We start from the raw sequence: 24,148 nt of genomic DNA, 5'->3' as shown, positions 1-24,148 counted from the left end.
GGGCGTCTCCGAGATTCGTGCCTTCGATCTGCGCCCGGACAGAGAGATAGAGACTCTGAGCACGGGTAAGGAGAAAGACTTTTGGGATTGGGGATTGATACAGGGATATGGGGAGAGAGAGCGGGGCAGTGGGATTAGTTTGGGGATTGATACAGGGATATGGGGAGAGAGCGGGGCAGTGGGATTAGTTTGGGGATTGATACAGGGATATGGGGAGAGAGCGGGGCAGTGGGATTAGTTTGGGGATTGATACAGGGATATGGGGAGAGAGCGGGGCAGTGGGATTAGTTTGGGGACTGATACAGGGATATGGGGAGAGAGCGGGGCAGTGGGATTAGTTTGGGGATTGATACAGGGATATGGGGAGAGAGCGGGGGCAGTGGGATTAGTTTGGGGATTGATACAGGGATATGGGGAGAGAGCGGGGCAGTGGGATTAGTTTGGGGATTGATACAGGGATATGGGGAGAGAGCGGGGCAGTGGGATGAATTTGGGGATTGATGGACCTTCCATTAACAGAATATGTGAAATTAATCTTTTAAAATTGACTCATGTCCCTTTTCTTGCTCTGTTTTTTTTCTCTCTTTCTGTGTGTCTCTCCCTCTCTCTCTCTCTCTCTCTGGCATTCTGTCTCTCCCTCTCTCTCTGTGTCTCTCCCCCTCTCTCTCTCTCTCTGTCTCTGGCTCTCTGTCTCTCTCTTTCCCTCTTTCTGTGTGTCTGTCCCTCTCTGTAAGTGTGTCTCTCTCTCTCTCTCTCTCTCTCTCTCTGGCATTCTGTCTCTCCCTCTCTCTGTCTCTCTCCCTCTTTCTGTATGTCTCTCCCTCTCTCTCTCTCTCTCTGTCTCTGGCCCTCTGTCTCTCCCTCTCTCTGTCTCTCTCTTTCACTCTTTCTGTGTGTCTCTCTCTCCCTCTCTCTTTCCCGCTTTCTGTGTGTCTCTCTCTCAATCTCGCTGTGTCTCTCCCTCTCTCTCTCTCTCTCTCTGTCTCTGGCTCTCTGTCTCTCCCTCTCTCTGTCTCTCTGCCTCTCTCTTTCCCTCTCTCTCTCTCCCTCTCTCTGTGTCTCTCTCTCCTGTATTTAGACTCAGTGACCGTGACTATGGTGCAGGGTGACCTCACTGACCGTGAGCAGTTGTTCCGAGCCTCGGAGGGTGTTGATGTCATCATTCACGTGGCCGGGATTGTTGACGTGTTCGGTCGGCTTCCCGAAGCCACTTTGGAGAAGGTGAATGTCGAAGGTGAGTCCTGGAGAGGCCCGAGGAGGGAACGGTCTCCCGACTGGAGCCGCTGGGATATCACACCACCGCACCCAGCTTTCCCCGAGCCGGAATGTCCGCTCCCTCAGTACTGACCCTCCGACAGTGCAGCGCTCCCTCCATCAATCTTTCCTTCCAATCTCTTTCTACCGTCTGCTCTACTGATGTGACAATTGTTTGTATCTTTCTCTCATTGATGTTGTGCTGGTCTTATTGATCCGAATTCTCCATAGGATCTCACAACCACTGTTATTGCCCTAATCATCATCCCTAACGTCCATTGTGTGACGCCCCACGTGTGTCATAATCTGTGAAATCCAATCTGTGACGCTCCGTGTGTGACTCCCGCAGTCTGTGACGCCCCATATTTGTCGCCCAGTCCATGATGCGCCACAGCTGACAGCCAATCCCGGAGGCCCGGAGCGCGACGGGCGACAGCGTAATGTGGGGCCGGTGCGGCTGGCCAGAATCAGACCTTTGGGGAAACGGAGCGATGTCGCGGCTGATTGCCCGGCCGCCCGGCCGTTCTCACGCATTGCGTACCGCTCTCTTCCGCAGGGACGCGCTACGTCATTGAGGCTTGCGTGAGGAATGGCATCCAATCCTGTGTCTTCACCAGTTCCATGGAGGTCGTGGGTCCGAACATCAAAGGGCAGCCATTTTACAGGTACATCAGGGCGGGAATCAAGAAGAAAGAGTTGCAAGGCAGTGTGGGAAGAAGGATGTGCATTTCTATAGCATCAGGCACATCCTCACAGTGTCCCGAGGTGTGTAAAAACCAATGAAGTACTCTGTGAAGTATACTCGTCGCTGTCATACAGGCAGCCAGTTTGCGCACAGCAAGATCCCAGGAGCAGCAATGTCCCCGAGAGGGCAGGCGGGGTCCTCAGTTTAATGTCACATCTGAAAGACGGCACCTCCACCAGCGCAGCGCTCCCTCAGTACTGACCCTCCGACAATGCGGCACTCCCTCGGTATTGACCCTCCGACAGGGCGGCACTCCCTCAGCACTGACCGTCCGACAGGGCGGCATTCTCTCAAAACTGACCCACCGACAGCGCGGCGCTCCCTCTGTAGGGACCCTCCGACAGAGCGGTGCTCCCTCAGTACTGATCCTCCGACAGTGCAGAGCTCCCTCAGTACAGACCCTCTGACAGGGCGGCACTCCCTCAGTACTGACCCTCCGACAATGCGGCACTCCCTCGGTATTGACCCTCCGACAGGGCGGCACTCCCTCGGTATTGACCGTCCGACAGGGCGGCATTCTCTCAAAACTGACCCACCGACAGCGCGGCGCTCCCTCTGTAGGGACCCTCTGACAGAGCGGTGCTCCCTCAGTACTGATCCTCCGACAGTGCGGAGCTCCCTCAGTACAGACCCTCTGACAGGGCGGCACTCCCTCAGTGCTGACCCTCCAACAGGGCGGCACTCCCTCAGTACTGACCCTCTGACAGGGCGGCACTCCCTCAGTGCTGACCCTCCGACAGGGCGGCACTCCCTCAGTACTGACCCTCCGACAGGGCGGCACTCCCTCAGTACTGACCCTCCCACAGTGCGGCGCCCCCTCAGTACTGACCCTCCCACAGTGCGGCGCTCCCTCAGTACTGACCCTCCGACAGTGCGGCACTCCCTCAGTACTGACCCTCCGACAGGGCGGCACTCCCTCAGTACTGACCCTCCGACAGTGCGGCACTCCGTCAGTACTGACCCTGCCACATTGCGGCACTCCCTCAGTACTTACCCTCCGACAGTGCAGTGCTCCCTCAGTACTGACCCTCCGACAGGGCGGCACTCCCTCAGTACTGACCCTCCAACAGTGCGGCTCTCCCTCAGTACTGACCCTCCGACAGTGCGGCACTCCCTCAGTACTGATCCTCCAACAGGGTATCGAGGGATATGGGAAAGAGAGCGTGCAAGTGGAGTTGAGACAGGAGGTCAGCCGGGGTGATATTGAATGGGGGAGCAAGGCTCGAGGGGCCGAACAGCCTGCTCCTGTTCCCCTTCCTTGTGGTCTTAAGTTGTTCTGTTTTGACCCCCGTAGAGGTAACGAGGAAACCAGTTACAACACCTTCCACTCGAATGCCTACGCAAGGTCAAAGGCAAAAGCCGAGGAACTCATCCTCAAAGCCAATGGGATGGAGGTGAGAAATTTCAACGTGGCACAGCAAGAGTCCACGGGATCCTCGCCTCTTTAAAACTTTGGGAGAGGGTGGGGCGGGGTCTGTCCCTCTTGCCAACCGCCTGAGGGGGTAGGTGGGGGGGCACGCCCTGGAGTTTCCAGGAATGACAGACACCGAGGCATCAGGAATATGGGGAGCGGGAATGACTGTGTATTTGGCCGGATGGGATGGGCAGTCTTCAGGGATACGTCCTGCCGGAGTTGGCAGCCGGCAGGAGGGGGGAGAGGTGTGGGTGGTGGCTGGAGGGAGGGAATGGCTTGAGTTAGAAAAGCCTGAGCTAGGCCCCAAAAGGGACCCGCCAATGGACGGATGCGGCCTGATTAAGAGACCTTCCTGGTTCTTTCCCCCGCAGGTGACCGGCGGGAAGACTCTGCACACCTGTGTCCTCAGGCCCGTGGGCATCTATGGTGAGAGCTGCCCCTTGCTGAGGATGTTTTACGAGCGAGCCGGAGGCCGGGGCGGGCGCCTGTTCCGCTTTGCGCCCGGCACGGTTCAAATCGGGCGAGTCTATGTTGGTGAGTCCATGGGACGGATGGCGGGCAACACTCGTGGCCACTGTGGGTTCTGGAGCTCTTTTAGTCCCCTTCAGTTCTGAACACGCACACGCACACTCACTCACACAAACACAGACACGCAACCCCACCCACTCTCACATGCACACACACACATACACAGAGTGGGTGACATCCCCCTGTCCCTGCCACTAGCACTGTGGGCTGTGTCCATTTAATGATGCAGTTCCCTGGATAGGGAATGGGTGACAGTCCCCCTACTGTTCCTAAAGGACAGATAGAATGGAGGGGAAACAGGTTCGAGGGGCTGAACGGCCTCCTCCTCAGTGGTCGGACGTGGACAGGGAGAATTTGTTGATTTGTTTTCTGCTCCCCACTCTAGGGAACGTGGCGTGGATGCATTTGCTAGCCGCCAGATCCCTTCAGGAGAAGCCGGGAGTACTTGGAGGGCAAGCCTACTACTGCTATGATGACTCACCGGACAAAAGCCACCTGGATTTCACCATGGAGCTTCTGGGGCCTTGCGGGGTGCGGCTGGTCGGCCAGGAGAGGCCGGTGCTGCCCTTTGCCCTCGTCTACATGCTAGCTTGCCTGGCAGAGCTGATCCAATACATTCTCCGCCCCTTCTACACCTTCAACCTATTCCTCAATCGTTCCATCCTGACTCTCACCACGTCCACCTTCACCGTGCAGACAGACAAGGCCGCCCGGCACTTTGGCTACCGCCCACTGTTCTCCTGGGACGAAGCGAGAGGGCGCACCGTCCGCTGGCTACAATCCCTGATGCCACTGGCCATGAAGTCGGGACGCCACTGAGGGTGTCGAACCAGTATTTGTATTAATCCATTCCGTGTTTTATATCAGACGCTCCCTGTCCCGATCCACTCCATGTTTTAGATCAGACTCTCTCTGTACCGATCCTATCCATGTTTTAGATCCAACGCTCGCTGTACCGACCCGACCGTGTTTTAGTTCAGATTCACTCTGTGCCAATCCGCTCCGTGTTTTATATCAGACTCTCTCTGTACTGATCCGCTCCGTGTTTTCTATCAGTCTCTCGCTGTACGGATCCGCTCCGTGTTTCAGATCAGTCTCTCTCTGTACTGATCTGCTCCATGTTTTATATCAGACTCTCTCTGTATCGATCCGCTTCGTGTTTCAGTACAGGCTCTCTCTGTACTAATCCGCTCCGTGTTTTATATCAGACTCTCTCTGTACCAATCCGCTCCGTGTTTTCTATCAGACTCTATCTGTACCGCTCCGCTCCGTGTTTTATATCAGACTCTCTCTGTACCGATCCGCTCCGTGTTTCAGATCAGGCTCTCTCTGTACTGATCCGCTCCGTGTTTTCTGTCAGTCTCTCTCTGCACTGAGCCACTCAGTGTTTTCGATCAGACTCTCTTTGTACCGATCCTCTCCGTGTTTTCTCTCAGTCTCTCTCTGTACCGATCCGCTCCGTGTTTTCTATCAGACTCTCTCAGTACCGATCCGCTCCGTGTTTTCTATCAGACTCTCTCTGTACTGATCCGCTCCGTGTTTTCTATCAGTCTCTCTCTGTATTAATCCGCTCCGTGTTTTCTGTCAGACTCTTTCTGTACGGATCCACTCCGTATTTTCTATCAGTCTCTCTCTGTACCGATCCGCTCCGTGTTTTATATTAAACTCTCTCTGTACTGATCCACTCGCGTTTTATATCAGACTCTCTCTGTACTGATCCGCTCCGTGTTTTCTATCAGACTCTCTCTGTATCGATCCACTCAGTGTCTTATATCAGAATCTCTCTGTACTGATCCTTTCAGTGTTTTATATCAGACTCTGTCTGTTCCGATCCGCTCCGTGTTTTACATCAGTCTCTCTGTGTACCGATCCGTTCCGTGTTTTATATCAGTCTCTCTATGCACCAATGTACTCTGTGTTTCAGATCACACTCTAACTGTTTAGACCCACTCCGTGTTTTAGAGAAAAGAGCCCCAGCCTGGTCAATCTTTCCTGATAGTTCTAACCTCTCAGTTCTGTATCATTCCAGTAAATCTATTTTCCACCTTCTCCAGTGTCTCAATATCCTTTTTATAATGTGGAGACCAGAACTGTGCACAGTGCTCCGAGTGTGGTCTAACAGAGGGATATGGAGACTGGAACTGTACACAGTGCTCCGAGTGTGGTCTAACAGAGGGATATGGAGACTGGAACTGTACACAGTGCTCCAAGTGTGGTCAAACCCGAGGGATGTGGAGACCAGAACTGTGCACAGTGCTCCAAGTGTGGTCTAACCGAGGGATATGGAGACTGGAACTGTACACAGTGCTCCAAGTGTGGTCTAACCCGAGGGATATGGAGACTGGAAATGTGCACAGTGCTCCAAGTGTGGTCTAACCGAGGGATATGGAGACCAGAACTATGCACAGTGCTCCAAGTGTGGTCTAACCGAGGGATATGGAGACCAGAACTGTGCACAGTGCTCCAAGTGTGGTCTAACCCGAGGGATATGGAGACCAGAACTGTGCACAGTGCTCCGAGTGTGGTCTAACAGAGGGATATGGAGACTGGAACTGTACACAGTGCTCCGAGTGTGGTCTAACAGAGGGATATGGAGACTGGAACTGTACACAGTGCTCCAAGTGTGGTCAAACCCGAGGGATATGGAGACCAGAACTATGCACAGTGCTCCAAGTGTGGTCTAACCGAGGGATATGGAGACCAGAACTGTGCACAGTGCTCCAAGTGTGGTCTAACCCGAGGGATGTGGAGACTGGAATTGTGCACAGTGCTCAGAGTGTGGTCTAACCGAGGGATATGGAGACTGGAACTGTGCACAGTGCTCCAAGTGTGGTCTAACCCAAGGGATATGGAGACCAGAACTGTGCACAGTGCTCCAAGTGTGGTCTAACCGAGAGATATGGAGACTGGAACTGTGCACAGTGCTCCAAGTGTGGTCTAACCGAGAGATATGGAGACTGGAACTGTACACAGTGCTCCAAGTGTGGTCTAACTGAGGGATATGGAGATCAGAACTGTACACAGTGCTCCAAGTGTGGTCTAACCGAGGGATATGGAGACTGGAACTGTGCACAGTGCTCTGAGTGTGGTCTAACCGAGAGATATGGAGACTGGAACTGTGCACAGTGCTCCGAGTGTGGTCTAACCGAGAGGTATGGAGACTGGAACTGTGCACAGTGCTCCGAGTGTGGTCTAACCGAGAGATATGGAGACTGGAACTGTACACAGTGCTCCGAGTGTGGTCTAACCGAGGGATATGGAGACTGGAAATGTACACAGTGCTCCGAGTGTGGTCTAACCGAGGGATATGGAGACTGGAACTGTACACAGTGCTCCGAGTGTGGTCTAACCGAGGGATATGGAGACTGGAACTGTGCACAGTGCTCCGAGTGTGGTCTAACTGAGGGATATGGAGACCGGAACTGTACACAGTGCTCTGAATGTGGTCTAACCGAGGGATATGGAGACCAGAACTGTACACAGTGCTCCGAGTGTGGTCTAACTGAGGGATATGGAGACTGGAACTGTACACAGTGCTCCGAGTGTGGTCTAACCGAGGGATATGGAGACTGGAACTGTACACAGTGCTCCGAGTGTGGTCTAACCGAGGGATATGGAGACTGGAACTGTGCACAGTGCTCCGAGTGTGGTCTAACTGAGGGATATGGAGACCGGAACTGTACACAGTGCTCTGAATGTGGTCTAACCGAGGGATATGGAGACCAGAACTGTACACAGTGCTCCGAGTGTGGTCTAACTGAGGGATACGGAGACCGGAACTGTACACAGTGCTCCAAGTGTGGTCTAACTGAGGGATATGGAGACCAGAACTGTGCACAGTGCTCCGAGTGTGGTCTAACTGAGGGATATGGAGACTGGAACTGTACACAGTGCTCCGAGTGTGGTCTAACCGAGGGATATGGAGACCGGAACTGTGCACAGTGCTCCAAGTGTGGTCTAACCGAGGGATATGGAGACCGGAACTGTACACAGTGCTCCGAGTGTGGTCTGAGGGATATGGAGACTGGAACTGTGCACAGTGCTCAGAGTGTGGTCTAACCGAGGGATACGGAGACTGGAACTGTACACAGTGCTCCGAGTGTGGTCTAACCGAGGGACATAGAGACCGGAACTGTGCACAGTGCTCCGAGTGTGGTCTAACTGAGGGATATGGAGACCGGAACTGTGCACAGTGCTCCGAGTGTGGTCTAACTAAGGTTTGATCCAGATTGATGAAAACTTCAATACTTTTTCCCTCTCTCCCTGTAGTATTGTAATTCTGAGCCTCTGTTTGCCTTTGTATTAATGGCCGTGTTGATCGGTCTTGCTGTTTTTACTGAACTGCGTATCTGTTACCCCCAGATCCCTCTGCTCCTCGACTCTGTTTAGACTCTCTGGCCCCTTGTTCTCTCAACCACAATGTATTAACTCACCCTTCTCTATAGTGAGGTCCATTTGCCAATTACACACCCATTCAGCAAGTGTATTCTTGTCTTCCTGGAATTTGTCGGAGTCTTCCTCTGTAATATCTACAACCCCCCCCCCCCACCCCCCCCCACCCTCATAAACTTCTGGTGTCATCCAAACTATACAACTGGAATCAGAGACCTTTTGACTCTCAGTGACTGGAGTCACACCGAGCGCAAAGGAAGATGGTTGTGGTTGTTGGAGTTCAATCATCTGAGCTCCAGGACATCACTGCAGGAGTTCCTCAGGGTAGTGTCCTCGGCCCAACCATCTTCAGCTGCTTCATCAATGACCTTCCTTCAATCATAAGGTCAGAAGTGGGGATGTTCGCTGATGATTGCACAATGTTCAGCACCATTCGTGACTCCTCAGATACTGAAGCAGTCTGTGTAGAAATGCAGCAAGACCTGGACAATATCCAGGCTTGGGCTGATAAGTGGCAAGTAACATTCGCGCCACACAAGTGCCAGGCAATGACCATCTCCGACAAGAGAGAATCTAACCATCTCCCCTTGACATTCAATGGCATTACCATCGCTGAATCCCCCACTATCAACATCCTGGGGGCTACCATTGACCAGAAACTGAACTGGACCAGCCATATAAATACTGTGACTACAAGAGCAGGTCAGAGGCTAGGAATCCTGTGCTGAGTAACTCACCTCCTGACTCCCCAAAGCCTGTCCACCATCTACAAGGCACAAGCCAGGAGTGTGATGGAATACTCTCCACTTGCCTGGATGGGTGCAGCTCCAACAACACTCAAGAAGCTCGACACCATCCAGGACAAAGCAGCCCATTTGATTGGCACCCCATCCACAAACATTCACTCCCTCCACCACCGACGTACAGTGACAGCAGTGTGTACCATCTACAAGATGCACTGCAGCAACGCACCAAGGCTCCTTTGACAGCGCCGCCCAAACCTTCTTGAGTTGTCTAGTGCAGAGAGGTGCAGTGGTTAGATGAATGGGTTAGTAATTCAGAAGCTGGGAATATAATCCCACAACTTGGGCTCGAATTCCGACCATAGCTGTGAGTGGAATCTAGATTCAATGAAATAATGAATTTGGACTAAAATATTAGGAATTGTAGAACTCCCCCCTGGTTTGCTAAAATGCCCCAGAGGGCTTCAGATACATTTATATCCAGTCTCTCCTACATGTGACTCCAGACTCTCAGCCACGTGGTTGACCACCCAGCTAGATTTTAAGGAGCACGGGAGAGACGGAGAGGCTCCGGGAGGGAATTCCAGATCTGTGGGTCATGTCGCGGCCGCCAGTGAGGGAGTGACGGGGATGCGCGAGAGGCCGGAGATCTCGGAGGGTTGTGGGGGGGGTGGGGTGGGGGAAGGGGGCCCAAGGAGGTTGGCGAGGGAGCCGAGGGGGTTGTGGAGCTCCGCCCTCGATGCGGAACCGACTCGGGTCACTTGTTATTGGGGAAAGGATCGGTGGGGCGGGGGGGGGGGGGGGAGGTGGAGGCGGTTAACGTTTATCCCTGGAGCCCATGTTGCTTAGGACAACCGACAATGTGGTGGGTATAACATTGCAGTTTGTGGGATCGTACTGTGTGATAACTAGCTCTGTTGACGTGCACAAGATATTTTTCTGAATCAATCTTTATTCAAGTGACGTCCGCAGGCAACGAGATGCCAGTTGACGCCCGGTCCCAGAACGAGAATGAAGCTGCCCCACCCACCCCCCCCCCGCCTCTTCCCCCCCCACCACCCCCCCCCACCGGCAGGTGACTCCAGTCCTGCCCGCCTCTCGCCACCCGTAAAAGTTTGACTCCAGTTCCTTCATCTTTCCCCGCTCAAAGTGCTACTTCGAAACCCTTGGACGTTCTGCCGCCGGCTCTCCCTCCGGTCCCCATCTCCGCAGGCCGGACTCCCGCCTCCTCCTTTCCCCCACCCCACACCTCCCGACGCCAGCCATCACTCCGCCAGCAGGAGGAGGCAGAGAAGGAGGGAGACGAGGCTGCCCACGTGGCGCAGAGCCCCCCTCACTCCTCCCGGGCTCCCGCTCCGACATCCGTCCGGGGAGGGCGGCTCCGTCGCCGTGGGGGAAACGAGCTGCAGCCTGCCGACGTTCCCGGTGATCCAGGTCTGGAATGCGGCCACGTCCGTGTAGACGCCCGGGCGGTCGGCCAGCCCACAGCTCTCGCCAAAGCTGACGATGCCCACCTGTACCCAGGTATTATTGTTCAAGTAGACCAGAGGGCCGCCCGAGTCTCCCTGCGTTGTCAAAAAAAACACAGAGCACAGGTTGACGTCACGGAAATCACAGAGCGTTGAGGGCACAGGAAGAGGCCACTCGGCCCATCGTGTCTGTGCCGGCCGATAAACGATCGCCCTATTCCAATCCCACCTTCCAGAATTTGCTCCGTAGCCCTGCAGCTTACGGCACTTGAGGTACCTATCCAGACTCCTTTTGAATGAGTTGAGGGTCTCGGCCTCAACTACCCTTTCAGGCAGTGAGTTCCAGACCATCACCACCCTCTAGGTGAAAGGTTTTCCCCATCTCCCCTCTAATTTTTCTACCAATCGCTTTAAATCTCTGCCCCCTCGTCACTGACCTCTCTGCTAAGGTGAATAGACCCTTCACCTCCACTCTATCCAGGACCCTCAAAATGTTGGACATTTCAATTAGATCTCCCCTCAGCCTTCTCTGTTCCAAGGAGAACAACCCCAGCCTATCCAATCTTTCCTCATAACTGCATTTTTCCAGTCCTGGCAACATCCTCGTAAATCTCCTCTGTAAAACTCTCTAGTGCAAATACATCCTTTCTGTAATGAGGTGACCAGAACTGCACACAGTACTCAAGTAGTGGCCTAACCAATGATTTATACAGTTCCAGCATAACCTCCCTGCTCTTATATTCTATACCTCAGCTAATAAAGGAAAGGATTATATTTCAATTCAGAGCTGTCCCCCATCAAACAATCCCAGGACAGGTACAGTACGGGGGTTAGATACAGAGTAAAGCTCCCTCTACACAGTCCCCCATCAAACACTCCCAGGACAGGTACAGTACGGGGGTTAGATACAGACTAAAGCTCCCTCTACACTGTCCCCCATCAAACACTCCCCAGGACAGGTACAGTACGGGGGTTAGAGACACAGTAAAGCTCTGTTAACGCTGCCTGTCGAAGGTGCTTTAACCTCAGAACATCATCCCCGTTACTGCACCCGTTTCCAATTCCCTCCTGGCCTCTCGGTGAGACGTGTCGAGTCCGGTTCCAGGACAGAATCCACCTCCATGTTCTACCTCCCCCCATGCACCCACTCACCGTCCCTCAGTCTCGTCTCACCTGACAGGCGTCCTTCGTGCCCTGCGGGAGTCCGGCGCACAGCATCTTGTCGCTGATGGTGGTAATGTCTGAAGTTGAGGTCACTCCGCGCTGGTACAAAAGGTTACAGGTTTGTCGGCCGATCAGATCCACCGCCACCTCTTGGAGTGTTCCTGGTGAAGGCAGGCTGACTGCAAAAAGGAAAGCGGTGAGAAGTGCGGTGGAGAGAGTTAAAACCCTCAGCGGACAGAGAGAGTCACCGACATCGCCCGGCGTCCCCAACTGAATAATCCTCCCACAACCTCGGGGCAGTTATCGAACTCTGGTGACCACCCCCTCTCACAGTGCAGTCTGCTGATCCCCCACCTCCCCACCAAACAAGGCCAGAGAGCTGGATGATGGGCCCTGCCTCGCGAGGGATCGCGAGAGAATCGGAATCCTCGTACCGAGAGTCAATGCTCTGATTGAATGCTGCAGCAGATTAGAGGGGCTGAACGGCCTCATCCTCTTCATGAATGGCCACCTCCTGGTCCCAGAGGGGGGAAAGGACAGGGTATCTAACGCACTGTGACATCCGGTCCCAGAGGGGGAAAGGACACTGTATCTAACACACTGTGACACCCGGTCCCAGAGGGGGAAAGGACACTGTATCTAACACACTGTGACACCCGGTCCCAGAGGGGGAAAGGACACTGTATCTAACACACTGTAACACCCGGTCCTAGAGGGGGAAAGGACACTGTATCTAACACACTGTGACACCCAGTCCCAGAGGGGGAAAGGACAGTGTATCTAACACACTGTGACACCTGGTCCCAGAGGGGGAAAGGACAGTGTATCTAACACACTGTGACACCCGATCCCAGAGGGGGAAAGGACAGTGTATCGAACACACTGTGACACCTGGTCCCAGAGGGGGAAAGGACAGTGTATCTAACACACTGTGACACCCGGTCCCAGAGGGGGAAAGGACACTGTATCTAACACACTGTGACACCCGGTCCTAGAGGGGGAAAGGACACTGTATCTAACACACTGTGACACCCGGTCCCAGAGGGGGAAAGGACAGTGTATCTAACACACTGTGACACCCGGTCCCAGAGGGGGAAAGGACAGTGTATCTAACACACTGTGACACCCGGTCCCAGAGGGGGAAAGGACACTGTATCTAACACACTGTGACACCCGGTCCCAGAGGGGGAAAGGACAGTGTATCTAACACACTGTGACACCTGGTCCCAGAGGGGGAAAGGACAGTGTATCTAACACACTGTGACACCCGGTCCCAGAGGGGGATAGGACAGTGTATCGAACACACTGTGACACCTGGTCCCAGAGGGGGAAAGGACAGTGTATCTAACACACTGTAACACCCGGTCCTAGAGGGGGAAAGGACACTGTATCTAACACACTGTGACACCCGGTCCCAGAGGGGGAAAGGACAGTGTATCTAACACACTGTGACACCAGGTCCCAGAGGGGGAAAGGACAGTGTATCTAACACACTGTGACACCTGGTCCCAGAGGGGGAAAGGACAGTGTATCTAACACACTGTGACACCTGGTCCCAGAGGGGGAAAGGACAGTGTATCTAACACACTGTGACACCCGGTCCCAGAGGGGGATAGGACAGTGTATCTAACACACTGTGACACCTGGTCCCAGAGGGGGAAAGGACAGTGTATCTAACACACTGTGACACCCGGTCCCAGAGGGGGATAGGACAGTGTATCGAACACACTGTGACACCTGGTCCCAGAGGGGGAAAGGACAGTGTATCTAACACACTGTAACACCCGGTCCTAGAGGGGGAAAGGACACTGTATCTAACACACTGTGACACCTGGTCCCAGAGGGGGAAAGGACAGTGTATCTAACACACTGTGACACCTGGTCCCAGAGGGGGAAAGGACAGTGTATCTAACACACTGTGACACCCGGTCCCAGACGGGGAAAGGACAGTGTATCGAACACACTGTGACACCTGGTCCCAGAGGGGGAAAGGACAGTGTATCTAACACACTGTAACACCCGGTCCTAGAGGGGGAAAGGACACTGTATCTAACACACTGTGACACCCGGTCCCAGAGGGGGAAAGGACAGTGTATCTAACACACTGTGACACCTGGTCCCAGAGGGGGAAAGGACAGTGTATCTAACACACTGTGACACCCGGTCCCAGAGGGGGAAAGGACAGTGTATCGAACACACTGTGACACCTGGTCCCAGAGGGGGAAAGGACAGTGTATCTAACACACTGTGACACCTGGTCCTAGAGGGGGAAAGGACAGTGTATCTAACACACTGTGACACCTGGTCCCAGAGGGGGAAAGGACAGTGTATCTAACACACTGTGACACCCGGTCCCAGAGAGGGAAAGGACAGTGTATCTAACACACTGTGACAACCGGTCCCAGAGGGGGAAAGGACAGTGTATCTAACACACTGTGACACCCGGTCCCAGAGAGGGAAAGGACAGTGTATCTAACACACTGTGACACCCGGTCCCAGAGGGGGAAAGGACAGTGTATCGAACACACTGTGACACCTGGTCCCAGAGGGGGAAAGGACAGTGTATCTAACACACTGTGACACCTGGTCCTAGAGGGGGAAAGGACAGTGTATCTAACACACTGTGACACCTGGTCCCAGAGGGGGAAAGGACAGTGTATCTAACACACTGTGACACCTGGTCCTAGAGGGGGAAAGGACAGTGTATCTAACACACTGTGACACCTGGTCCCAGAGGGGGAAAGGACAGTGTATCTAACACACTGTGACACCCGGTCCCAGAGAGGGAAAGGACAGTGTATCTAACACACTGTGTCACCCAGTCCCGGATGGTGAAAGGACAGTGTATCTAACACACTGTGACACCCGGTCCCAGAGGGGGAAAGGACAGTGTATCTAACATACTGTGACACCCGGTCCCAGAGAGGGAAAGGACAGTGTATCTAACACACTGTGACACCCGGTCCCAGAGAGGGAAAGGACAGTGTATCTAACGCACTGTGACACCCGGTCCCAGAGGGGGAAAGGACAGTGTATCTAACGCACTGTGTCACCCAGTCCCAGAGGGGCGAAAGGACAGTGTATCTAACGCACTGTGACACCCGGTCCCAGAGAGGGAAAGGACAGTATATCTAACGCACTGTGTCACCCAGTCCCAGAGGGGGGAAAGGACAGTGTCTCTAACGCACTGTGACACCCGGTCCCAGAGGGGGGAAAGGACAGTGTATCTAACACACTGTGACACCCGGTCCCAAAGAGGGAAAGGACAGTGTATCTAACACACTGTGACACCCGGTCTGAGAGGGGGAAAGGACAGTGTATCTAATGCACTGTGACACCCGGTCCCAGAGAGGGAAAGGACAGTGTATCTAACAAACTGTGACACCCGGTCCCAGAGGGGGAAAGGACAGTGTATCTAACACACTGTGACACCCGGTCCCAGAGGGGGAAAGGACAGTGTATCTAACACACTGTGACACCCGGTCCCAGAGAGGGAAAGGACAGTGTATCTAACGCACTGTGACACCCGGTCCCAGAGGGGGAAAGGACAGTGTATCTAACGCACTGTGTCACCCAGTCCCAGAGGGGCGAAAGGACAGTGTATCTAACGCACTGTGACACCCGGTCCCAGAGAGGGAAAGGACAGTATATCTAACGCACTGTGTCACCCAGTCCCAGAGGGGGGAAAGGACAGTGTCTCTAACGCACTGTGACACCCGGTCCCAGAGGGGGGAAAGGACAGTGTATCTAACACACTGTGACACCCGGTCCCAAAGAGGGAAAGGACAGTGTATCTAACACACTGTGTTACCCAGTCCCAGAGGGGGAAAGGACAGTGTATCTAACACACTGTGACACCTGGTCCCAGAGGGGGGAAAGGACAGTGTATCTAACGCACTGTGACACCCGGTCCCAGAGGGGGGAAAGGACAGTGTATCTAACACACTGTGACACCTGGTCCCAGAGGGGAAAAGGACAGTGTATCTAACGCACTGTGACACCCGTTCCCGGATGGTGAAAGGACAGTGTATCTAACACACTGTGACACCCGGTCCCAGAGGGGGAAAGGACAGTGTATCTAACACACTGTGACACCCGGTCCCAGAGGGGGAAAGGACAGTGTATCTAACACACTGTGACACCCGGTCCCAGAGGGGGAAAGGACAGTGTATCTAACACACTGTGACACCCGGTCCCAGAGGGGGAAAGGACAGTGTATCTAACACACTGTGACACCCAGTCCCGGATGGTGAAAGGACAGTGTATCTAACACACTGTGACACCCAGTCCCGGATGGTGAAAGGACAGTGTATCTAACGCACTGTGACACCCAGTCCCGGATGGTGAAAGGACAGTGTATCTAACGCACTGTGACACCCAGTCCCGGATGGTGAAAGGACAGTGTATCTAACACACTGTGACACCCAGTCCCGGATGGTGAAAGGACAGTGTATCTAACACACTGTGACACCCAGTCCCGGATGGTGAAAGGACAGTGTATCTAATGCACTGTGACACCCAGTCCCGGATGGTGAAAGGACAGTGTATCTAACGCACTGTGACACCCAGTCCCGGATGGTGAAAGGACAGTGTATCTAACACACTGTGACACCCAGTCCCGGATGGTGAAAGGACAGTGTATCTAACACACTGTGACACCCAGTCCCGGATGGTGAAAGGACAGTGTATCTAACACACTGTGACACCCAGTCCCGGATGGTGAAAGGACAGTGTATCTAACACACTGTGACACCCAGTCCCGGATGGTGAAAGGACAGTGTATCTAACACACTGTGACACCCAGTCCCGGATGGTGAAAGGACAGTGTATCTAACACACTGTGACACCCAGTCCCGGATGGTGAAAGGACAGTGTATCTAACGCACTGTGACACCCAGTCCCGGATGGTGAAAGGACAGTGTATCTAACGCACTGTGACACCCAGTCCCGGATGGTGAAAGGACAGTGTATCTAACACACTGTGACACCCAGTCCCGGATGGTGAAAGGACAGTGTATCTAACACACTGTGACACCCAGTCCCGGATGGTGAAAGGACAGTGTATCTAACACACTGTTGAATGAATCCACTTACCACTCTCTTGCACATTGCCCCACCCAGTGACCCAGCATTCGCTTCCACAGCTGATTTGGAATCTGGAGTTTGGCAGGCAGATGGGCAGGATGTAGTCAGAATACGGGATTGTTTTCATAAGTTTTACTAATGCGATATCATAGTCATTCTTGTCTTCCTGATATTTCACATGGCGGATGACTGATTGGACAGTAGATGACCTTTCGTTGTTATTTACTCCTCCCTGCTGATATCGTCCAGCGTATACTGTATAGCTGCGTATCTTTCTCCTGCACAAGGCAACAAACACACCAGATATTAGTGTCATTGAGTTATGCAGCACAGAAACAGGCCCTTCAGCCCATCGTGTCTGTGCTGGTCATCCAGCACCCAACTATTCTCTTCCCATTTTCCAGCACTTGGCCCAGCTAAACAGACGGAAGGGGATAGATAGTGCCCGGGCAGCTTCAGCTGACCCAGGTGAAGACGACTCCCCCAACCAGAAGACCGGAAGACCAACTTCAAAGACTGTTTGTTTTAAGTGTACTGTGAGCACCACCTCCAGAAAGCAAGTCATCCCTTCCAGCCTGCCTTTGCCTCTCCTCTCTTACCTCAGCCTCTCCACTAACCTGTTGTTTGTTTGTTTGTTTGTCTTTTCAAATTTTTCTGTGAGTCGCTGTTATTTAGTGTGCAAGTCCACAATTTGGGGTGGGTTTAGCTCTTAGACCCATGGCAAACCCTTCATCACCGGTGGCGGGGCCCTCTACTACCTACGCAGCTGCAGCTTCTGTGGCTGCCCACGTGGCCCCGTCACCCTTTAAATTATTGACATGCAGCCATGGGGTGAAGAGCTATCCCCACCCCAACATGTCTATTGAGGCCTGCGTTAAGGCAATGGCCGTGGTTGTCGGCCCCTCGGCCATTGTTGCGGCCTCAAAGATGTATGGGAAGGCTGTGTTCTTTTTGAAGACCGAGCGGGCGGTGTCCCTGGCCCTGAGAAAAGGGCTTACTGTGGCGGGGGGGACCCTCTGGGGGCCACTGCGCATCGGATAATGTTATCAAACGTCCCGCCCTTTATTCCCAGTGAGCTCCTCCTCCCCCACCTGCACCATCTGGGGGAGGTGAGGTCGGGGATCACCCCAGTCCGGCTTGGTCTTCGGGAGCACAGCCTCCAACATGTCTACTCCTTCCGCCGCCAGTTATTTATGCAGCTGGCGCGGGAGGAGGACACGGAGGGCCAATTTAATGTGGAGTTCCAGGGGACGGCCTACCGCGTCTTCTGGACCTCGGACGGGGCGCGGTGCCACGTCTGCAAAGGGGTGGGGCATGTTCGTAAGAACTGCCCCAACCTCCCGGCCGCCAGCTCCACCTCGGCGGCCCAGAGTGGTTCCACAGCACCTCCTCCCACTCCCCCCGCACATCCAACAGACACCGCTCAGTCGGTTCCGGAGGCTGTGGTTTTCACAGCCTCCGGCGGGGAGGGGAGCGTCCGTCCGAGCAGAAGGAAGACGCGGGGAAAAAAGAAACATCATGAGGCGCGTCCCCTGGATACTTTGACTCAACCCGAGCCTGAGCTCAGCCCAAAGCCCATTCCCAAGGAATCCACCTGTCCCAGGGCTGGGCTCAGGCCCAGGGTGACTAAAAAAGGAATAAAGGGTGCGGAGGCGGAGGCCTCTGATGACATGGAGGTCTCTGAGCCTCCGCACCCTAGTGAGAAAAAGAGGAGAAGGCACCCCTCCACAGAAATAACACAGGGCCCTGAGGTGCTGGGCCCATCTGTTGGAGGGGAGCTGTCTCCTGTTTCGGGTCCCCAGGTTTCCCCTACCGCCACCACCAAGGCTACAAAGTCCGGGCAGGAGTTCCTTATTCCTCAGGATGGAGGGGAGGGGAAGGCCCCGGTACATGAGGCCCCTCCTGAAGGAGTAAGTGGGGCCCTGCTTGTGGTGGGGGAGCCAGGGGACTCCGCCTATTCCGCCACTGCTACTGGGTCGGGTGCCCTGAATGAAGGGGAGGGCGACGCCCCAGAGGGTCAGCCCTCCCAGCCGGAGTCCACCACCAACCAGGAGACACCCGACCTGGTGAAAACTGAGAATGCTGCCCCATATGCTGGGCCTGTAGGTGCTGGCAGAGCGGGAGATGGCCTCCTCTCTCCGCCTCCGGTCTCGGCTCCGGCTGGATTTCCGGAGTCTGGACCTTATGTCTCCCATGAACCACTCGTTGGCCTGGGGACGGAGGTGGAGGGGGGTCCTGAACCGCTGGTGCCTACAGGCTCCAGTTTCACAATAGAACCCAGAGAGGACTCCTCCGCCATCGATCCTGGGGGTGGGATCGTGACGGAGGCGGGACCAGCTGGCGCGGCTGGGACGTCCGCCCCACAGTGTGTGGTGGATGTGTCGGCCGCTGGCGGTGATGACCCGGAGGAGGATGGGGATTCGGTGCGGGGCACGGAGGATGACGTTGATTCCATCGCCAGTGAGGTGGTGGAGTCCCTCGTGCCTCCCACCGAATCTCCTCTCATCCCCACGGCGGAACTCCGGGATTTCCTCGCGGCTTGCAGGGGTTGCCGCAATAAAGTTCAGCTGGCCCTCGACCGTTGGTCGAATCTGGCGCTGATCATACAGTCCGTCCGTGCCGCCCTTAAGATAGCGGGCAAGCGCGCGGACGTGAAACTGGTTGAGAGGTGCCGTTTTAATGTGTTCCTCAATGGGTTGCTGGGGGAGTGGAGGGCCAGGTGCACTTCCACTCCCTCCTTACAGTGAGGTGTTGGTGACGGGTTTTAAGTACCTTTGACATGAAGATAACCATAGCCAGCCTCAACATCAACGGAAGCAGAGGGGCTCACCGCAGATTTCACAATCTCTCAGTCCTTAGGGAAGGGAGATACGCGGTGAGCTTTCTGCAGGAAACCCACACCGTTCCGGGAGACGAAGCCACCTGGCTCCTGGAGTGGCAGGGTGGGGTCTACATGAGTCACCTCACTCCTATTTCTAGTGGGGTGGCTATCTTGTTGGCCCCGACTTTTCAGCCGGAGATCTTGGGGGTCAAAGAGCTAGTGCCGGGCCGCTTGCTCCACCTCGCCGTTCGCCTGGGTAGCGTGCCGCTCCACTTTGTGAACGTGTACGCGCCCAGGCCCGGCGCGTTGCAAGCGCGCTTCTTTGAAGAAGTGTCCGCTCTCTTGAGCTCCATCGATAGCGGCGAGTGCATCATCCTCGGGGGGGATTTTAACTGCACCCTCGAGGTGGGGGATCGCTCCGGTCCCCAGCGCGGCCAAGCGTCGGTGGAGAAGTTGAGGGGACTGATCAGCTCCCTTAACTTGGTGGACGTCTGGCGGAATCTCCATCCCGACTCCAGCGCCTTCACGTGGAGGTCTGGAGGAGGGGGGTCGCGAATCGACCGCCTCTACATTTCGCAGGCGTACGTCTCCCGCGTCTCGGCGGCCTCCATGCGGCTGGTGCCGTGCTCGGACCACCACCTGGTGTGGGCGGAGTTTACTCCGCTCCGCACGCGGGCGGGGTCCGCGTACTGGCACTTTAACAACCGGCTGCTGGAGGACGTGCGATTTCGGGACTCGTTCTGTCGATTCTGGGCCGACTGGAGAAGGAAGCAGGGGGGCTTCCCCTCCTTGAGGCTATGGTGGGATGTGGGCAAGACTCACATCCGCGTCTTCTGTCAGGAGTACGCGAAGGGGTCGACCAAGAGGCGGGAAGCCGAGATCGGGCGCCTTGAGAGGGAGGTGCTCGACTTGGAGTCCCGCCTCGGTCATGCCGTCGAGACCCGGCCCTGTGGCAGGCGTACAAAGAGAAGAAGGGCGCGCTGAGGGACCTGCAGCTCATAGGGTCCCGAGGCGCGTACGTGAGGTCGCGGATCCACATCCTCGAAGATTTGGACCGTGCCTCACCCTTCTTCTACTCGCTGGAAAAATGGCGGGGGGTCCGTAAGCAGCTCATGGAGCTGCTGGCGGACGACGGATCCTCCATCACGGATCCGGAGGGAATGGGCCTCCTGGTCCGGACGTATTACAGTGCGTTGTTCTCTCCGGATCCGTCCAGCGAGGATGCGCGCAGAGTTTTGTGGGAGGACCTGCCGCAGGTCAGCCCGGAGGGCGCCGAAGGATTGGAGGCTCCGCTCACGTTGGCGGAGCTGACTGGCGCCCTCCACCAGCTCTCGAGGGGCAAATCCCCAGGGCTGGATGGGTTGACCGTGGAGTTCCTCAGGGCGTTCTGGGACGTCCTGGGGGACGATTACGCGCGGGTCCTGGGGGAAAGCCTGGCGACCGGGGAGATGCCCCTCTCGTGGCGCAGGGCGGTCATCGTCCTGCTGCCGAAGAGGGGCGATCACCGCCTGCTTAAAAACTGGCGTCCGGTCTCCCTCCTCAGCACGGATTATAAGATCTTTGCCCGGGCTATGTCTACCCGCCTGGGCTCCGTGCTGACCCACATGATCCACCCCGACCAGTCCTACACGGTCCCGGGCCGGTCCATCCAGGACAACATCCACCTGGTCCGGGACCTGATCCATCTTTCCCAGAGGACTGGTCAGTCGGTCGCCTTTCTCTCCCTCGATCAGGAGAAGGCGTTCGACAGGGTGGATCACGATTACCTTTTCGGGACTCTGCGCACTTTCGGACTCGGGCCGCATTTCGTGGCCCGGGTCCGACTTTTATACGCCGCCGCAGAGTGTCTAGTCAAAGTTAACGGGTCCTTGACGGCGCCCCTTCGATTTGGGAGAGGAGTGCGTCAGGGGTGCCCCATGTCCGGCCAATTGTATACCATCTGCGTGGAGCCCTTCCTGTGCCTGCTTCGCAGGAGGTTGACGGGATTGGCTCTGCGCGAGCCGGCCATGCGGGTCATCCTCTCGGCTTACGCCGACGACGTGCACCTCGCGGTCACAGATCCCGTTGACTTGCGGAGGATGCGCGACTGCCAGCAGACCTTTTCTGCCGCGTCCTCCGCGAGGATCAATTGGGAGAAATGTTCCGGACTCCTGGTTGGTCAGTGGCGGGTGGACTCCCTGCTGGAGGAGATGACACCTTTTGCGTGGAGCACCACGCACCTCCTCTATCTGGGAGTCCACCTTAGCCCCGCTGAGGAAGCCTGGCCGGCAAACTGGCAGGAGTTGGAGGCGAAAGTCACCGCTCGGCTGGGGCGCTGGACAGGACTGCTCCGAGTGCTTTCCTACAGGGGCCGAGCGTTGGTCATAAACCAACTGGTGGCCTCCATGCTGTGGTACCGGTTGGTCACTTTGGCCCCACCCCCTGTATTTGCCACCAAGATCCAGAAGAAACTCGTCGATTTCTTCTGGGGCAAGAGGAAACACTGGGTCTCTGCCGCGGTCCTGAGTCTCCCGATTGAGGAGGGCGGTCAGTCGCTGGTGTGCGTCCGCACCCAGGCTGCGACTCTCCGCCTTCGGACCCTGCAGAGATACCTGTACGTCGAGCGTCCTCCCAGATGGTGTGCGCTGGCGACCTATTTTTTCCGCCAGTGTCACTGCCTTCAAGACGACACGCAGCTCCCGGTGGAGTCCGTTAGCCGCGCCTCTCTGAGGGAGTTGCCTGTCTTTTACCGGGATCTATTCCGAGTCTGGAACATGATCGCCTCCAGTCAGGGCGCTCCGCCGGTGGGGGAGAGCGCCTCGGCTGTCCGGGCGGCCGACTCCGGGGACGGTCCGGCGGGCGGAGGAGTAGCCGAAACCCCCGGGACGCCCCTCACTGCGGGTGGCGAGGGGGCTCAGGAGTGCGGAGCGATCCCGGCCGAGCTGACCCCCGCTCGGCCGGAACTGCTCATCGGACCCAGGCCCCGAAACCCTCCTCGGGAGCCGGTCCCGCACAACCCGAGCCACCTCTCGGGAATGCCCTCCGTGCCATTCCAATCGGCGCGGAGGGGTTTCCTGTACGGGCTGCTCCTGCACACTCTCCTCTTCCTCGCACTCGTCAGCCGGCCGGACACGCCCTGGCGGTCCGCGTTGCCATCTGGCGGCGAGGGGAAACCCCGATGGAGGTCTCTCTACGCGGGAGTCTTCCCCCTTTACATCGGGGACCTGGGGTGGAGGGTGCTGCACAGAGCAGTCCCGTGCAATAGGCTTTTAAGTAGGTTCACGGACTCCCAGGCCAGCTGTACTTTCTGCGGCCTGGACGAGTCCGTGTTCCACATTTATACGGAGTGTGCGAGGTTGCAGCCCCTATTTGAGTATCTGAAGGGGCTGCTCCTCAAATTCTGGCTGCACTTCAGTCCCACGCTCCTGATCTTTGGGCACCCGGTGCGGAGGGGCTTGGGCCGGGAGGAGGATCTCCTCGTCGGTCTGCTCCTGGGCCTGGCCAAGGTGGCAATTCACAGGTCCAGGTTGCGGGCCGTCGGGGGTTCCGTCCTCCCCGATTGCCTGCCCCTCTTCCGCGGTTACGTTCGCGCCCGGGTGTCCCTGGAGAAGGAGCATGCGGTGTCCGCCGGTACGCTTGAGGCCTTCCGCGACCGGTGGGCACCGCAGGGACTGGAGTGCATCGTCGACGCCGAGAATGGCATTTTAATTTGAGTTTTTTGTTTATTTATCTGTTTTAATAAAGTTATTTTAAAAAAAAAAAACGGGGGGTTAGATACAGAGTAAAGCTCCCTCTACACTGTCCCCATCAAACATTCCCAGGGCTGGCACATCTCACAGTGAATTTAAACTCCCAACTCCTCAGCTAATGCAGTGTTGAACTTACATCATCCCTTCCCTGCTTGGAGTGTGGGAAACATTCCCACTCAGGCTGCGAGATGGACCATCTGAGACCTTGGCCCCCGGATGAGGCAGGGAAGCAAGGGGTCAATTGAATCTTGTCAATCAGCAGTACATTCTCAAACAGGCTACAGGTCATGCCCAGCCATCAATATCCGACGCCACCAATTAAACACTGCTTCCCCGCAGGATGGACTTACTGGGAGACGCAGTGAGCAGCTGTCAAGACCCAAGTGTTGGTGATCAGCGTCCCTCCGCAAATGTGGCTGCTCCCCTCATGAATGCTGACCTGCCAAGGCCAACTTCCAGCCATGGAGTCCTGCCCGCCCACGATCCGGTTCGATATAACTGGACGGCCACAAGCTGCAAGATTAACAGCAGGAATCAGAACCGCTTAACCCACAGGAGATCAGAGTTTGAATCTGCTGCCCTCTCTGGGACCGGGTGTCACAGTGTGTTAGATCCACTGTCCTTTCCCCCCCTCTGGGACTGGGTGTCACAGTGTGTTAGATACACTGCCCTTTCCCCCTCTGTGACCGGGTGTCACAGTGTGTTAGATACACTGTCCTTTCCCCCTCTGGGACTGGGTGTCACAGTGTGTTCGATACACTGTCCTTTCCCCCTCTGGGACTGGGTGTCACAGTGTGTTAGATAC

The 24,148-nt window shown here is 55.7% G+C and overlaps 2 protein-coding genes across 12 annotated transcripts in view; one reads left to right on the top strand and one right to left on the bottom strand.

Moving 5' to 3' along the window:
- The window catches only part of LOC137360352 (3 beta-hydroxysteroid dehydrogenase type 7-like), a 15,114-nt gene extending 9,124 nt beyond the window's left edge, over nt 1-5,990 (top strand). For all 10 annotated transcript variants that reach the window (XM_068025792.1, XM_068025796.1, XM_068025798.1 and 7 more), the window contains 6 exons: nt 1-65; nt 1,079-1,234; nt 1,811-1,919; nt 3,294-3,393; nt 3,785-3,947; nt 4,327-5,990. The exon at nt 1-65 is cut by the window's left edge. In XM_068025792.1, the coding sequence (XP_067881893.1) occupies nt 1-65; nt 1,079-1,234; nt 1,811-1,919; nt 3,294-3,393; nt 3,785-3,947; nt 4,327-4,760 (1,027 nt within the window). In that variant the 3' untranslated portion in view covers nt 4,761-5,990. The remainder of the gene's footprint in view (nt 66-1,078; nt 1,235-1,810; nt 1,920-3,293; nt 3,394-3,784; nt 3,948-4,326) is intronic.
- Nucleotides 5,991-10,156: 4,166 nt separating this feature from the next.
- LOC137360355 (serine protease 27-like) overlaps nt 10,157-24,148 on the bottom strand; it is a 40,715-nt gene continuing 26,723 nt past the window's right edge. For both annotated transcript variants that reach the window (XM_068025808.1, XM_068025809.1), the window contains exons 3-6: nt 23,694-23,856; nt 16,804-17,072; nt 11,719-11,888; nt 10,157-10,641 (exon numbers count right to left, since the gene is read on the bottom strand). In XM_068025808.1, the coding sequence (XP_067881909.1) occupies nt 10,342-10,641; nt 11,719-11,888; nt 16,804-17,072; nt 23,694-23,856 (902 nt within the window). In that variant the 3' untranslated portion in view covers nt 10,157-10,341. The remainder of the gene's footprint in view (nt 10,642-11,718; nt 11,889-16,803; nt 17,073-23,693; nt 23,857-24,148) is intronic.

This window comes from Heterodontus francisci, unplaced genomic scaffold (assembly GCF_036365525.1).
Source record: "Heterodontus francisci isolate sHetFra1 unplaced genomic scaffold, sHetFra1.hap1 HAP1_SCAFFOLD_1027, whole genome shotgun sequence".
Lineage (NCBI taxonomy): Eukaryota > Metazoa > Chordata > Chondrichthyes > Heterodontiformes > Heterodontidae > Heterodontus > Heterodontus francisci.
Note: the sequence above shows the minus strand (reverse complement) of the source record. Positions and strands in the feature narration are given on the sequence as shown.